General features: G+C 41.5%; 3 protein-coding genes across 4 annotated transcripts; 1 reads left to right on the forward strand and 2 right to left on the reverse strand.

The window, feature by feature from the left end:
- Positions 1 to 706: 706 nt before the first annotated feature.
- LOC119413637 (TBC1 domain family member 10A) lies at positions 707 to 5413 on the reverse strand. Its single transcript, XM_037680693.1, has 6 exons — positions 5137 to 5413; positions 3945 to 4044; positions 2668 to 2775; positions 2207 to 2313; positions 2007 to 2121; positions 707 to 742 (listed from the first exon to the last, which is right to left on the reverse strand). The coding sequence occupies exons 1-6, from the start codon at positions 5316 to 5318 to the stop codon at positions 707 to 709; spliced, it is 648 nt and encodes a 215-aa protein (XP_037536621.1). The 5' UTR covers positions 5319 to 5413.
- Positions 5414 to 6140: 727 nt separating this feature from the next.
- Positions 6141 to 11669, reverse strand: sf3a1 (splicing factor 3a, subunit 1). Of its 2 annotated transcripts, none has more exons than XM_037680558.1 (16): positions 11626 to 11669; positions 11435 to 11500; positions 10151 to 10260; positions 9869 to 10076; positions 9515 to 9772; positions 9352 to 9426; positions 9119 to 9269; positions 8840 to 9036; positions 8548 to 8665; positions 7642 to 7949; positions 7284 to 7532; positions 6993 to 7200; positions 6728 to 6882; positions 6493 to 6594; positions 6337 to 6408; positions 6141 to 6250 (listed from the first exon to the last, which is right to left on the reverse strand). In XM_037680558.1, the coding sequence occupies exons 2-16, from the start codon at positions 11477 to 11479 to the stop codon at positions 6149 to 6151; spliced, it is 2358 nt and encodes a 785-aa protein (XP_037536486.1). In that variant the 5' UTR covers positions 11480 to 11500; positions 11626 to 11669; the 3' UTR covers positions 6141 to 6148. The 2 variants fall into 2 exon arrangements, with proteins under 2 accessions (XP_037536486.1, XP_037536485.1); XM_037680557.1 differs by having other exon boundaries at positions 10151 to 10263.
- A 133-nt stretch (positions 11670 to 11802) lies between these two features.
- ccdc157 (coiled-coil domain containing 157) lies at positions 11803 to 12054 on the forward strand. The gene has a single exon (XM_037680559.1). It carries the CDS (start codon positions 11803 to 11805, stop codon positions 12052 to 12054), a length of 252 nt encoding a protein of 83 aa, XP_037536487.1.
- Positions 12055 to 15069: the final 3015 nt, after the last annotated feature.

A 15069-nucleotide genomic window follows, 5' to 3' on the forward strand; every position in this document is an offset into this window, starting at 1 on the left:
TGTAGTGGACCAAGGCCTACGTCGAAACCCAGTCTAAGGTCAAAACTCTTGACCTTTAGAACCTTGTGGGACAGAAGCTGTCATTTCATGTATTTGACTACATAAATACAGGTTCACCCATCCTGAGACTTTCTTTCTTGAAGATTCAAGTGAAAAGAACACTCTCTTTTTATTATCATTACTATCTTACAAATGTTGATAATCAAAGTGTCTTAGTTCAAACCATTTTAGATGTTGCAGTGAACTAATCAATTTTATTAACTGAGTAATGGTTTTTATTCTCATGCAAAAGTTAGAACTCATGTTAAAAGCTGTTGCAGAGTAATTATGCAGTTTCTGATTTCTGCTTTTGAATGAGCAAGTGTGTGCGTTCCAAGGTTGGACTCAAACGAAAAACAAGTTGTTATGTTAAAACTGTCATGTTTTAGAATCCTCTCAGACGTAAATAGAGATGTTTTGCACCTGGTTCTTTTTCACGCCAAAACAGAACCCTCTCGGTCTGTGAGAACATTTCTGACCTGTCTCATAACAATTCTCGCTGCGCCTAACCTCTCACGTCACAAAAACACACCCCTTCTGGTCGTTTCTGACCAATGAAAAATCCCAAAGGTGAACCGGGAAAGAGTCTTTAAAATGTCAGTACTTCCTGGTCTACTCAGAGTTCCCAGAGTTACGGAGAGAGAGTTTACGGAGACTTCATGAGTTTTCAGACTGCTGGAGTTCTGAAGTTGCTGGAGTAGTTCTGTTAGAGACGGGATGATTCTGACATGACAAAAAGCTCTTCCGAGTTTCATGGGATTATAACATTTCCACTGAGGTGAGCTGTGGCGGACAGAATCTCGCTGCTACTCCGGACGAGTAACAGCATCCTACGGAGACGCTGAAAGGGTGCGTTAAACGGAATCTCGCCTGAGACATCTCCAGGTAAAAGAGGCGTTTTCATCACCTAAGTGTACTGTGAGGAAGAAGCTGAAGAAAGCCCGGAGAGTGCCGTTCTGTTCAACACTCTACCTCAAACACCATCTTTCTCCCCTTTAAACTTCATCTTTCATCTTAAACTTTTCTATCAAGTAGAAATTCTTCCAGATATTTAGAAATGTCTGTGTAGAATGCTCACCCACATTCACGTGGGTAAAAGATCATAGTTGTACAGTTTTCATAAATGTCTGTTGGTGCAGCAACGAAAAATCATGGCCGTATGATTTTTCCTGATTGATTGCTTTGTTGTCATTTTCATAATTTGCCAAATTAATGTAAATGTTTGATGTTAAATTTGATTCTGTAAATAAATGACCGCATTCATTTTGATGGGTCAAATTTAAATGACGTCTCACTTTGCATTTCCTTAAATTCAGTGCACGTTTTATTCAGTCCAGAAAAATGAGGAACTCGCGTTAAATGATGAATATATCCCAGCATCTGTTCATCTACACGTGCATAAAAGAATGCCTGCAAACCTCAATGAATTGAAGCAATGGTAGAAAGAAGAGTAGACCAACATGTTGCCGACACTGATAGCATCACAGAACATGGTTAGTTTGCATTATTGCTGCTAAAAGTTTTTACAAGCTACTGAATCAGGAGTACTGAGTTTCTGAACACACTGCTTCTGTATTTTGGCTGAATTTTTCTTAAATGGTTTATACACACACCCACACAACACACATCTATAATCAGCAGCAATTGTGAGTTTCATTGACCTCAGAAACCTCAAACGTTTGTTAAGCCACCATGACTAATCATAATGTTCAAAAGTTGATGTACTTTCCTGCTTCTGGAGAAACTCTAAGATTTATCTGCATATTACGCAACTTGAACAGTTTGTCTTTGTGCGGCGCAGCTTCAAATTAAACTTATCCAAGGTCAGAAATTAAAAGCAAGACCTAGAAAAATATTAACCAAGATGAAAGTTGTATTTATTCATTTTCTAAATAAAGATTCTCCACTTTAAAAGCCCAATACGTCGTTTGAACTGGATAAATGCAACAAAGATGACAAAGAAATACCTCAGCAGGCATGTGCATTAGCAAAACAGCAGCAATGGGGGCCTGGGCCTGGCAGTATCCCTCCTCTGGTCTGTAGAGTGTGTAGGCCTTAAGGACACGAAACAGATCCTGCTGCCTGTAGGACACCAAAATAAAAACCATGTGAATGTCAGACATTATCATAAATGTCAGCATTTAACATCAAATGAGAGACAGCTCACCCGTGCCCTCCCCGGGCCACAAACATTTCATGAAAAGGAAATTGTCGATGGAGGTCCTTCTCAATCACGTCAAGCCATTTGGGGTCTCCTGGCTGACTGTCCAGCTCCTGACAACACACATGGAGGACACAGGATGACCCTTCATTGGAATTACTCATTCTAAATAAGGCTGAGCATAATAAGTATATTGATCAAGTACGTATATACTACTATTTCACAAAACTGAATGATAACATGAATGCATTTTAAGTTTATGGTGGCTACAAGTTACAGCAGAAACTGTCTGAACCTGCTCAAACTTGAAGCAACAACAACAAAAAAAACTCTTCAGGCTTCTCTCAACCAAACAAGTAACATGAGCACAAATCCATAGTTTCAGTAACAATTTAAAAATGAAACGAGCCCAAACCAACAGCAACAAAAGAGCCAAGTTGAGGAAGTGAAAGAAGCAGTTGTCGGACCTGAAACTTTCCTGGGTTCTGCTCTTTCTTCACCTTCCCTCCTGAGAGGAAGAGCCATGCACGGCCTCTGAGCGCAGGAGGGATTCCTTTCTGGCACCGCAGTCTCACCTGAGTCAAAGAAGAATTTGAAACGACAAACGTCTCAGAGGCAGATTGTTCCAACAAGAGAACTACAATATTCTCAATGGAATATCTGAAGAAAGCTCAGATCAAAACGTCAGTGGCTACAATTTAATAAAAGACAAACCAGCATTCGTTGACAATAACATTTAAGAGTGAATACAAACGTAAAATGCACTATATAATTTAAAGTAACTGGTCAAATCAAACATTATGATTTCATTAAATACAAGCAAACAGATCAGCAAAGATCATGATCAGCTGTGTTTCTTCTAATCAACTCCTATAAAAAAAATTATCCTGAAGGTTTCCCAGTTACGGTCTGATTACATAAAAACTGCAGTAGATTGGAAGGAAATGGCTTTTAACCAAGGATTCCTAGATGTTGCATTACTTAAATACAAAACATACAGAGATAATTCTTTGCTTGGCTCTGAAACCTCAAGAAAAATATGGGATCCTGTATGGATCAAACTGTACACTTTGTTTACCGAGCCATGCAACTAAACCTTGGGCATATCTAATAAAAGTACTTAAAGTCGAGCAGCTATAATCTTGGTGAATAATCGTAAACCACAGTCGACGCAACAGACTGGTTTACCAGAAGTACATATTTCACTATTAGACTGGTTTGAATTGCAGTATCATATATATGTTTTCCAAGATATGAAACTTGCACACTTCTCAAAAAAAGAAGTTTTGATGATTTTCACAAATTGTTTTAAGAAAATAAACACAGTAGAGAATTAAAAACCTTGATCCTCATAGAAAAAAATGGACAAATCTACATTTTCTGTGTCCTCACACGAGAGTCTCCAAGGCTTTCTTGTACTTCAGTGCATCTTTATAGTCAAAACACCTTTATTACACAATTATCTCACATAAAGCCAGTGCAGCCCCACCCTGAATCTGAAACGGATAGTTTGTCACATGGTACACGGTGTGATAAACAGGGTTCTGTCCTGGCTTGCTGCTGAATCATGGAAATTAGGAGAAGTGCTGAGAGCATTTCACACACAGAACTTGCCAAACAAGTGGAGCTGTGTGCAGACTTTTCTTTTATTCAATCATATTCTCAAAAACAAAAAAGTACATATCAACAATCACAAACTATCAAAGCAGAGTGTTTATCTTGGTGTGTTATACAGACGTCTGACCTTATTGAATCTCTTGATCATCCACTTGTCCCAGTGGGCGAGCATGTCCAGCCACTTCACCTCCCGTTGCCTGAGCACCTCTGGGGGCACGTCCTGAGCTCTGGTCGCACACAAAAAGTGTCCAAATGTGAGTCAATATCTTGCAAATTAAATCAGCAGTTCGCTAAACAAAACAGACTAACAATCAAATATGCTACAATGAGCTGCGGTGTCTGAAACAACATGCATTCACAATATGTGACGTTTGCTGTTTTGTAGCAAGTCATTGGTGCAACAAAGTCCATTTCATTTCAGTTACACACGTGAAAACAGAACTGAACTGTGCAATGGTTAGGCCCTCCAAAAGAACAAGATGATGCAGGCAAGTCAAACCTACATTATCCATGATGGCTTTATTGAATAGTGTAATTATCTCACTGACACAAGCCTGTAATTGCAGGGTTAAAATGTCATCAAAGAGCTGCCTTTTATATATTTAGGAAAATCTTCTGTCAGCTAAAAGTGCTGGCTAGATGCAGTAGATGAGAACAAAATGTTATAAACGAGAGATTGGGCTTTCAGTCCCTTTAAATAATAATAAGTTGCTATCATTGCCAAGCTGAACTGCTGAGTATGACCATCTGAAGACCGAGCCAAGAGAGGCCCTGAAGTGAAGAGCACCAGAGATGTGGCCTGAAGTCTGCCAAATCTCCAGAACATATAAAACCCAGTGCCAGCTGGTGGCTGGCACAACTTTCACCAACTCCTTTTCCTAATTTAGTGCTGGACTGTGGGATTAAGGTCCACAGTACAAAAGGGAGGGGGAGCTTTTAGACACCTTGACTGAAAATGATTGATTTCTAGAGGCAAGCAGTGAAAAACAGTACCCAAGAAAAACTGGGGTAAACTTTGCACAGTGGGATAAGTGGGACTATGCTGATTGTTGTTAATGGTTTTATCTGCATGCTTTTCTGCTTTAAAGCGAAAATACTGAACATTAAAACACAAAGTGCCACGCAGCTGGTTTGGACTTTTGCAGAGTGGAGATTTAAAAAAAAACTCCACATCTCCAGTCTGGGACAACAAACCATCACAACACTGAGCCCACATCCAGCCCTGCTGTCAGCTGCACAGCTTTAATGGCTCTGCCCGTGTTTTAGCTTGCAGAACCACATTCAGTGGGAGTGAATCACAGACTTTAAACAAAACTTACGACTCCTCCGAGTACTGCTGAGCCCCGCCGATGAATCCATATTTATCGGTTTGCCTGTCGCTGGTGAAGCCGTTGATCTCCGAGTCGGATCCCAGAGAGCTTTCATCGTCGATGTGGCTGCTGCTGATGGTCCTGATGCTCCTGGTGTCCGACGAGTGGCGGCCGTTCTCCGTCTTGGCCATGGCGGTGCTAGCAGGAGAGCTATCGGGCTAGCCAGGATAGCTAACGTCAGCAGCGAGCTTGTTGACAGCCCCCCCTCCACCCCCTCCGGAAAAAAAAAGTCAACCAAACTGCACAGACGCCATGATTTCTAAGTGTGAATCAGATTTTACCAAAGTGCCGACCTGCCCGCAAACGTTTTGTTGGGCATCAAACAGGTTAGCTTCCACGGCTAACCCCAATTACTCAACGTTTGCTAGCTAATGTTGGGAAGCTAGCCGTAGTAAGTTAGCCTTACAAGACTAGTCTTATTAAAGTGACCCTACCTCCAGCACAAACATTACACATTATCGTGTCGACTGTTGCAGATATGAGCTGTCAGCTGGTTAATTCTCTATTTACCAGCTGATAGTGGTTTGGAGCGTCTTGTCATCCCGTGCACCGCTGACAGGCTGAGCCTCGACCAGTCTACTCGACCAGTCTACTCCCATCCTAACCCAGTAATGTTATGGTTACCCCTAGTGGCTGTCTAGAACGCAGATAAATCCCAACACCATTTCGCAATTAAATATCCTCATCCAAAACACATTTATTACTTTATGTTCCTTTATTTAAAATAACTGGGGAAAAAAAACAAACATTTTACACCAAGTTATTTGCAAACGCATCTTTTTGTCTAAATCATAAACAGGAGACTTACATGACAAACAGTATCAACACAATAGTTCAAGGACAACTTGTCCTTTAACAAAAAAAAAAAAAAGTTGCTAAATTGCATTTTAATTCCAGAAATTACCATTACACTAACATGACAAGAAAGAATGGCAGATCAACTTTCTTTGTGAAGAGCGGCTCACTTCTTCCTTCCACCTCTCTCCTTCAGAGCCAAGTGAATGATCGAACCGTTGATCATGTTGTAATAAGCCAGGGAGTTGGAATCTTTGATGAAAATGCCCTGTAATTCAGGAATTTATTAATCAAGGCATTTTAATTAATTTAGCTTGAAAAAGATGGGTAAATAAACTTCAAATACAAGTTTACCTCATACTGCAACTTCTGTTTTCCAGCTGGCATGCCAGTAGCTTCGTGGATTTTGACTTTAATAACAGAAACCTGTGGAGGCGTTTCATTTATAGGTCAGCCACAACTGAATACACACAGAACGGTGGTTAAGAAATAAAATGAACTTTTACACACCTGGTCTGAAAGTGGGACGGTGAAGTTCAGCACTTGGCCATTTAGCTTCCATTCCGACTTGTCCTGCATGTTGGGGACTTGTACTTTGACTGCCACAGGACCCTGGAGACATCAAACCAAAAAAAAGTCTGTATGAATTACTAATAAATCCCCAAATATTAATTGAGTTGACTCAAGTTTCACGTTGTTTCCACGTGCAACAGCACACTTTCAACATACTGTTGATCCAACAAACCTTATTTCTCCGCAGGAATTCTTCCTCTGGGATGAGGTTGTCTTCAGTCTTCATCTTCTTGCTCATGGGCTCATCCTCGTGAGGTGGGGGTGGGTGGACAGGTGGTGCTGGAGCAGAGGGTGGTGGCTGTGGCATTGGAGGAGCAGGGACAAAGGCTAAAAGAAGAAACAGTTTGAATTGACAGGGAAAGATGGATAGAAGCATTTGTTTCCCAAATAAATGTTTATTTTCAGATTATTTCAGCATGTGGAAGCTTTCATCTTACCAGCTGGAACAACCATGGGAGGTGGTCTGGGGGCCATGAGGTGGGGTGCTGGTGGCATGGGCACCACGTTGACACGGGGAGCAGGAATCATGGGAGGCATCGATGTAAGAACTTGGCCTGGCGCAAGACGTACCACGGGAGCCACAGGGGGCCTTGGAATTACAGGAACAGCTGACAAGAGAGTGGTACGCACTGGAGGAGGCACCACCTGCATGACAACCACATTCGTAAATTAGAAGGTATATACGCACAAAATATTTATATGCAACTATATATACATTTGTCACTTACAGCGATTGGTGGGCGTGGCATTGTTGTGATCGGTGGAGTAGGTTTAGGTATACTTGGTGCAGCAGAGGGAATGGGAGGTGGCTGATGAATTTCACTCGGTTTGCTTGGGCCAATTTTCTCCTTAGTGTCGTCCTCTCCCACTAGTCCTTTGGCCTTGTGAATGGCCTCGATCTGCTCCTGCAGAGTGATGTTGGCCTGTGCTGCCTGCTGCGTACGAGCCATGCTTCCAGAGTGGCCGTCCCAGGTAACCTGATGAAAGTAGAAAAACAACAAAAGTTACAAACCCAAAAAGAGTTGTTAATAATCCAGCTGTTCTGACAGTTTTGAAAATGAAAAGTGGTCTGAAATGTCATCTCACCTTCTCTTCTGGCTTTTGAATTTCCTCTTCCCCAATCTTCTTACCGATGGCCGTCTCCTCTACACCAAAGATATCGGTACGCCTCTCAGCAAGTTGTTTCAAGCTGCTCTCAATATCCAAACCAGGAGCATAGACCTCATCTTCTGTCTGCCTTTCTCTGATGCTTCGGTCTCTTTGCTCCAGCCAGCGAGGATCCAGCAGACCAATACGCATGTGCTCTTGCATCTTGCTGGCCAGAATCTTCTCACCGGTAATTGGTGAAACAAGGTACTCATCAGTAGGTGCAGCTGAAGGCTGAGGCTTGGAGGCTGAGGGGAAAGAAAAACCAGCATGAGTTGAACAAACCCTCTGCAAAGTAACAGCTTGTAAAGCCTCATTCACAACGCGCCTCAGTCCAGGACTGAGACGTGTTCTGGGCACCTTGGTCCATTCAGAAGACACATCGAGGCAACGAGGGGGGTCAGAGACACCCTAACTCTGATGGGCCTCTGTGCCTCCAAGCAAGGTAGTAACAGGGCCGGACTGGCTAAAGTGTGGAAAAAAAAAAAACTTGGCTTGCTTGTGGGATTAAAACAACTACAGATTACAGAGGGAGTACTGATGATGACAAACAGTAACTTTTAGTTAGTTAAAAAAAGTTGACCACAAAGAGGATCGCTTAAGTGAGTTAATTCATTACAGTAAATGACGCGGAGGAAATGTCCGACACACATTTAATGCATCACGCTCCTTCAGACCAGCAGAATTCTGCTGCGCGTCTCTTTAGGTTCTGTTCAAAACTCACATCTGAACGGGGCGTGGCAGCTTCATCGGTGATTTATGAAAGGTTAAAGGAAGCTTAAAGATTGAATGGTCTGTGCAGTCGCACAAGCCTTAAGTTTTCATGCTTCTGAGGAAGGAGGTTACCTTTGGGATCGTAATCCTTGCGGATGATAACCTGGTCTGGAGTTGGAGGCAAGGGAGGTGGCATGGGGTTCTCTGGTGGAGGTGGAGCTTTCACACTTTCCTCTTCATCATCAGATCCCTGAAGAAGCAACCATAGATTATTATGTCGTAGTGGTGCTCATAAATGTTCTTACTATCAAACCATTAATTACCAACATGAATTGCATAAGTTTTAAAAAATGTATAAACCAACACTACTGTTACTGAAAATAGTCTCAATCGACTAATTTACAATTTGGTAATCAGTTCTAACCTCATCCATGTCCTGCACTTGAGTGTCTTGATCAGGTTGAGATGGCTGGCCTTCAGCTCGATCCGGACGTTCATCTTCTTCATCTTCGCTTTCAACCTCCATCTCCACTTCCTCACTTTCTCCAAACTTCTCATAACGCTCTTGGATCAAGATGCGAGCACCCAGCTCTTCTGGAGTAGTAGGCGGTGGGAAGTGGCCTAGGAGAACAAAAAGCCAATAAAAATTCATTCTTGCTAGATTTCAAGGCTTATCTGTTTACGTCTACTGGGGTTGCACTACCTTGTTCATTGGGCTGGAAATCCACAGTCTCGACCACTACAAAGTCATGCCAGTCGATCTGGGCATATGCTACACGTTCTTTCTCCCTTTCCTCCTCCTCCTTTCTCCTCTCACGCTCCTGATACTTTGCCCACTCCACGCGGTATCTCACCTAATGTTTGTGCCCAAAAATGCACAATCAAGAACAAAAAACTGGCTATGAACTTAGATTTACTTTGTCAAACAGATCTTACCTGGTCCATGACCTCTTTTGGGTTCTCTGCCTCTTTCTTGAGTTTGATGAGTAGACCTTTAGGAGGGATCAGTATCTAAGGTCAAAGACAAGATTAGGCTGCAGTGTTTCAACCTTAAAAGATGACACCAGTAAAATCAGAGAGGCATAATCTATAGGGTCACCTTTGTGTACTGCTCAACCAGTTTGGTGAAGTAGTTGAAGAGGCTGTGTTGTGGCCGCAAAAAGTCAAACTGGTAGTTCCTCTGTTCTTTCTGCATAAGCTGAGTGAGAAACTGACGTCCATTGCGAGCCACAAACTGAGCAGTGAGCTTGACAACATCCAAATCAAATGCTGAGATTGATGGAGGATCTGCAATGAACTCAAACTCAGGGGGTGGTTCTTTGGGAATCACTGTCTCCTGTATCATCTGTGACTGCACCTAATAAATAATATTTATCATTAATAAGAATTAAAACCCACAAAAATAATTATAAGCATTATAAAAAGAACAAGAAAAGTGTACTAATCGTCTTACTTTTTGTGGAAGCTGCTGGGACTGCTGCAGAGCTTGCTGCTGCATGACCTTAGGTACAGCTGCAGATGGTTCTTGTGCTTTGCCCTCTTTAAATTCATTGACCTTGTGACGATAATACGCATGATACGGATCATTGGGGTTGAGGAAATTAAATTTAGGATTGTTGATCTCATTCTGACGGATTCTTGCTTCAAACTCAGGTCCATTTCTGGATGAAATAAGTAAAAAGTTTAGGAATTGAACAATTATGATTTTACATCAATGATGTTTAGAGTTACTCACCTGGCAACAAAGCTGGCTGTCTTATCAACAATATTTCGGACCTCGGGAGGTGGATATATGATCCCAATAATGGGTTTTGTAGCAGGGGTTTCTTCTGCAGCGACGTCATTCTGCTGACAAGATTTGTAATTATAACCAGGTCAATGTTAGATTTAATAAAGGGGAATCAATGCAATGTAAAAAAGCCTGAAACATATAGGTATCCAAACTTTAACCCAGGGGTCTGCAACCTACAGCTCTGTGGTTCCTCTGCAGTGGCACTTTCAAGCTTTGGTCATAAGCAGTTCCCTGATATTTCTTTGGCAAATATGTGAATGGTATTACTAATAGAAGGAGTAAAACTTGTTGACTACATCATGCTAGTAGTTTGTCAGCCACTTCTTTTAGCTGATTTCAGCTGATTTCTACTGTAACCATGCAATCTTTCTCTCAAATCCACCAGAATGTTTAATAGCTTGAAGGCAAGTTGCTGAGAAGAAATATTAAGTCAATTCGACAACAGTAAAAAAACAAAACAAAAAAACAAAAAACAAAGTCAAAGTAAATGGAAGTAAATTTACTTTCATTTTAAGATTCAGCAAATTGATCTAAGTTTTACCTCCAGTTCAACGTTTTTAAATGTATTACTTCAATTTAAATGAAAACGCACACTGGCCTGCATAGTTCAGTTTTAATTTTTATAAAATGGTAAAAGTAGATTTTTTTTCCCTATTTTACATGAAGCTGGTCTTTTCTTTTGTCTTAAAATGTGAAAATATCTATAAATATTTAATTAGAATCTGGTTTTGCGGCTTCATATACATTTAATAAGCTTTGACCAAACAAAACACTGGCAGAACTACTAAATATCTAGCTGCTTAAAGCTGCATTCGAATAATCAAAGTTATAAATATAATGTGATCTTGGAAAAATTGTTTTTACATTTTCCATAACTGTTTATAAAAGCTACCGCTGTGTTATCAAATAAGCAACTTTTACAAAATTGAAATTTAATAAAGTGTTACCATTTTCATAAGTCAGCATTTATTTCTAGTTTATTACAAAAAAGAGGCCACGTTTAAGTTTTTCTTTTTTTTTGAATAATGGCAAAATGCCAGTAGCTGTCTGGATGCTAACGTTCACAAGCTAACAGGTTTAGCTAGGTGGTAGCTATTTTGGGATTTTTAGTAGATTTGTATCAGACTAAAGAGAATCTGAAATTAACATTTTTGTTCAATAATCGGTGACTGAAAAGATGCGTTGCTGGTTTAGTTTTTTTAACGTTTGCTAACTTTGTAGCCTTACCTTGTTGGACTCCGGCTGAATGATCTGAACAGGCCCAGGCGGCATGGTTTGTCTTTTTATGAAAACCTGAAAAACACAAAGCCGATAGAAACAGTATGTGCGTCTTTAAAGCGAATTTATGACGAAAATTGCATTCGAAATACAATACAGTATGGGTAAAACCAATAATTTGTAAAAGGTTGAACACTGACCGAGTCGTACTATCGTTAACAAATGGAGGAGTATTACTTCCGGAAACATGCAGCAGCAAAGCATTTTGGGACTTTGAGTACCGTTTGTTTTCCCGTTACCAAGGCTACACAGTGCCAACAAGCTCGACCTTTTCATTGCTCTGTTGGAGAGAGTGAACAAAATAAAAGCTGTATGACATGAGTCAGCTCTTAGGTCGTCAGGACTGTATCAAGAGCCTCAGAAAAGACCTGGTCGACATCCAGGGAGCAATTCTGGACGTGTTTTCCAGAACCGGGCCGGTCCACTTCACCTCTTGGAAGTTCCCGGACAAATTCTCCTGTAATCTGGACATGGTGACTCTGCTGGAGGAGTATGACTTTGTGGATGGAGAGGATGTATTCAATCAGCACTCTCACATTGTTCTACTGGAGTTAGTGATTGACAGGTAATAAATCTCGTTACATATGGTAATTATTAAAAAGCGTATTTAAACACTGTGTTTTCTCCTCTACTTGAACAAGACTTGTACTTCTTCTACAATGTGTCAGCGTTTATGCTGAGCAACAGAGGGGCAGACACAGAAGAGAGCCGAGCCAGCAGAAAGGATGCCTCTCAGTTGGTCTTGTGGTTAGGAACTACTGGTGTAATTTACTCCAGTTTACTAACAAGAAGGTAATTTTAGAGATGACAAATACTGTCAAAAGTTAACATGTGATATGATGATAGTATTTTTGTTTTATTATATTTTTCCTTATAGGAAACAAATCAGGAAAAGATGAAGACACCTGTCTATAATGCAACAAAGACGGAGTCGGGCATCTCTTCTATAAGTAGCTCAGAGACTAACTTTAATAAACGTTGTACATCTGCCTGGTCTTCAACAAGTTCTTTTAACCTTCTGCCACAGAATAATGCACCTTCCAGTCTCACCCACACCACCCCATGTTATTCTAAAGCTGAACAGCGTAACGTAAGCTGTCAGACGACAAAATCATCCCTGATTCCCTGTGACGCATGCCATCAAGTGCAGTCCCTTTTGAGAACCACGGGAGCTGCTTTGATAGATTTGTTTCAAACTGAGGGTCTGCCCTCGTCTCTGCAGCCTCTCTCAGCAGCTATGGAGGACGCCGTGGATGTGGGACACATGACAGCGGGTGATGTCACCCAGTGGGCCAACGAGCAGCTCAGGGACATGCGCCGACTGGCAAAACATCTTCAGGATGTCCGAGGTACGGTGCAGCCTCTTAAAGAAAAACTTCAAGTGGCCGAAGCAGACCGAGACTCATTCAGGTCTCAGCTGGACCGAGCGCAGAAGGAGTTCAAGCAAAAGTTAGAAAAGCACCAAACCAATGTTGTCCGGTTAGAGTTTTCTCTGCAGAAAGCTCAGAGGTCCTCAAAGGAAAACGAGCAAAGGCTACAAGATGAGCAGCAGCAGCTTAAGAAAGGTAGTAAATTCAATAGCTCATCAGTTTACACTGTAATAAATTACCGAGATCATTTTTTGTATTATTTTAACAGAAAATTTGGCCTTGGAGGAGCGCATCAACCAATTAATGGAGAAAGTAGCCTTGCAGCAAGAGGCCTTACAAGAATTTGGTAAGGATACAAAATTTAATTTATCTTTATATACTTTTAACTGCACAATGCACTTTTTAATGTATTTATAGAAACAGAAAAGACTGAGCTACAAAACAAAGTGAAGAACCTGCAAACAGAGAAGGAGACTTCTTGCAGATGTGTCCAGCAGCTCCAGGCTCAACTTTCTGACGCTCAGCTTCTTCTTGACAAGGAGAAGGCCAAGTACACGAGTGCTTGCCGTCAACAAGAGGTCAGTGTCGCAGCAAAGATCATCTGTCACCGTAATCAATAGATTTATGAAGGGGGCTCCGTGTGTCCAGTCAATGCAGGCAAAGCAGAAGTCTCTGGTAGGCAGGGTCAGTTTTCTCGATGAAGAGTGTGAGGAGCTGCAGAGGCAGCTGGCAGAGAAGGAGGAGGCACAGATGAGCTTAGACAGTCGGCTGCAACAGATGTCAGAGGTGAACGAACAACAGCAGGCTCAGCTCATTCAGCAACAGGTATCTAAATGACCATAACTCACATAAATACAATACAAAAGGCTGTTATTAACACATGGTGATGTGGTTATTTTCCTCTCTCCTCAGAATTTGTGTAAAAAGCTGCAACAGGAGAAGCAGACGACAGAAACACGAGCAGATGAGTTGAAGAAGCGCGTGTCTGAACTGATGGAGCGTGTGCAAGCTTTAAGAGAGAGGGAGAGGCTGCTGGTGGCTTTCCCAGAGCTCAGCAACTGGACTCTGGCCCAACCACAAAGTAGGCACAGTTACATTACAGTTTTTATTAATAAACTTGTTCAGTGATAAAAAAAAATTAAAAAAAACTCCCATTAAAGCACCAGTGTCTCATGTGCCCATCAATGGCAGCTATAACGTTTTAATGTTCAGAATGATAATTTAACACAGATTACTTGCAAATTACCTTATATACTAATGTCACTTTTTTGAGTATAATGACAATATTTGCATGCTTGTTTGTACATAACAGGTACAGGAAATGTGATTCTGGACATGGAGCAACAACTGCAGGCAAACAGCATTCGTATCAAAGTTCTGGAGCAGGAAAATACGACTCTGCACAAAAGTCTTGGGAAGCTGCGGCAAAGAGCTAAGAGTGATGCCCCCAGGGTAAGAATGTGCACGAGAAATATGAGATGCTCTGTAAAAATATTTTATCTGATGAGTATTTTACGTTTGTGTATTGACAATTGTGTAAATTGTATGTCCAAACAGGAAGTCTCACCTCAGAAGACATGAAGCCACAACTGTACAGAGACCAGTTTTCAGCCTGGGCGTTCACACAAGACCAGCCCCTCCCGGCATGACACAGATAATTAAAAACATACAAATATTATAATGTGGGGTATTATTTCACATCAATATAAACTGTGTGCTGCTTTGTTCATGGCTGTTTCATTAGATAGCTTTATTTATTTTTAAGAAAGCATTAAAGCCTGGTGGCAGCACGGTGGAGCAGCTGGTTGAGCTGCCGCCTCTCAGCAAGTGCACCGGTTCAAATCCAGGTCCGGGTCCTTTCTGGGTGGAATTTGCATGTTCTCTCCGTGCATGCGTGGGTTTTCTCTGGGTACTCCGGTTTCCTCCCACAGACCAAAAACATGCATGTTAGGCTGAGTGAGAGAGTGAATGGTTGTTTGTCTCGTTTGTCTCTATGTGTCCCTGTGATGGACTGGAGACATGTTCAGCGTGTCCCCCGCCTCTCACACAGTGACTGCAGGATACGAGCACCAGTGACCCCCGTGACCTGAAAAGGATGAAGCAGGTGAAGATAATGGATGGATGGATAGCCTGATTGATCACTGAACTTTTTCTTTTTATCACAATGTTCACATTATAAAAGTTAAAGTTACTAGTTCAAGTCAAGTTTATTGT

The sequence above is a fragment of the Nematolebias whitei genome, chromosome 8, assembly GCF_014905685.2.
Source record: "Nematolebias whitei isolate Nwh7 chromosome 8, NemWhi1, whole genome shotgun sequence".
Lineage (NCBI taxonomy): Eukaryota > Metazoa > Chordata > Actinopteri > Cyprinodontiformes > Rivulidae > Nematolebias > Nematolebias whitei.

Bases quoted from the DNA above. Each gene is read 5' to 3' on its own strand.
- LOC119413637 (XM_037680693.1), bottom strand. From the start codon at position 5,318: ATGGCCAAGACGGAGAACGGCCGCCACTCGTCGGACACCAGGAGCATC. The intron at 2,314-2,667 runs GTCCGACAACTG...GTGTGTTGTCAG, and splicing joins AGAACCCAGGAAAGTTTCAG to GAGCTGGACAGTCAGCCAGG. The intron at 2,122-2,206 runs GTGAGCTGTCTC...GGTGTCCTACAG, and splicing joins GTGGCCCGGGGAGGGCACGG to GCAGCAGGATCTGTTTCGTG.
- sf3a1 (XM_037680557.1), bottom strand. From the start codon at position 11,479: ATGCCGCCTGGGCCTGTTCAGATCATTCAGCCGGAGTCCAACAAG. The intron at 7,533-7,641 runs GTGAGATGACAT...TACTTTCATCAG, and splicing joins TTCAAAAGCCAGAAGAGAAG to GTTACCTGGGACGGCCACTC. The intron at 6,409-6,492 runs GTGTGTAAAAGT...ACGCCTCCACAG, and splicing joins CCGTCCCACTTTCAGACCAG to GTTTCTGTTATTAAAGTCAA.
- ccdc157 (XM_037680559.1), top strand. From the start codon at position 11,803: ATGAGTCAGCTCTTAGGTCGTCAGGACTGTATCAAGAGCCTCAGAAAA.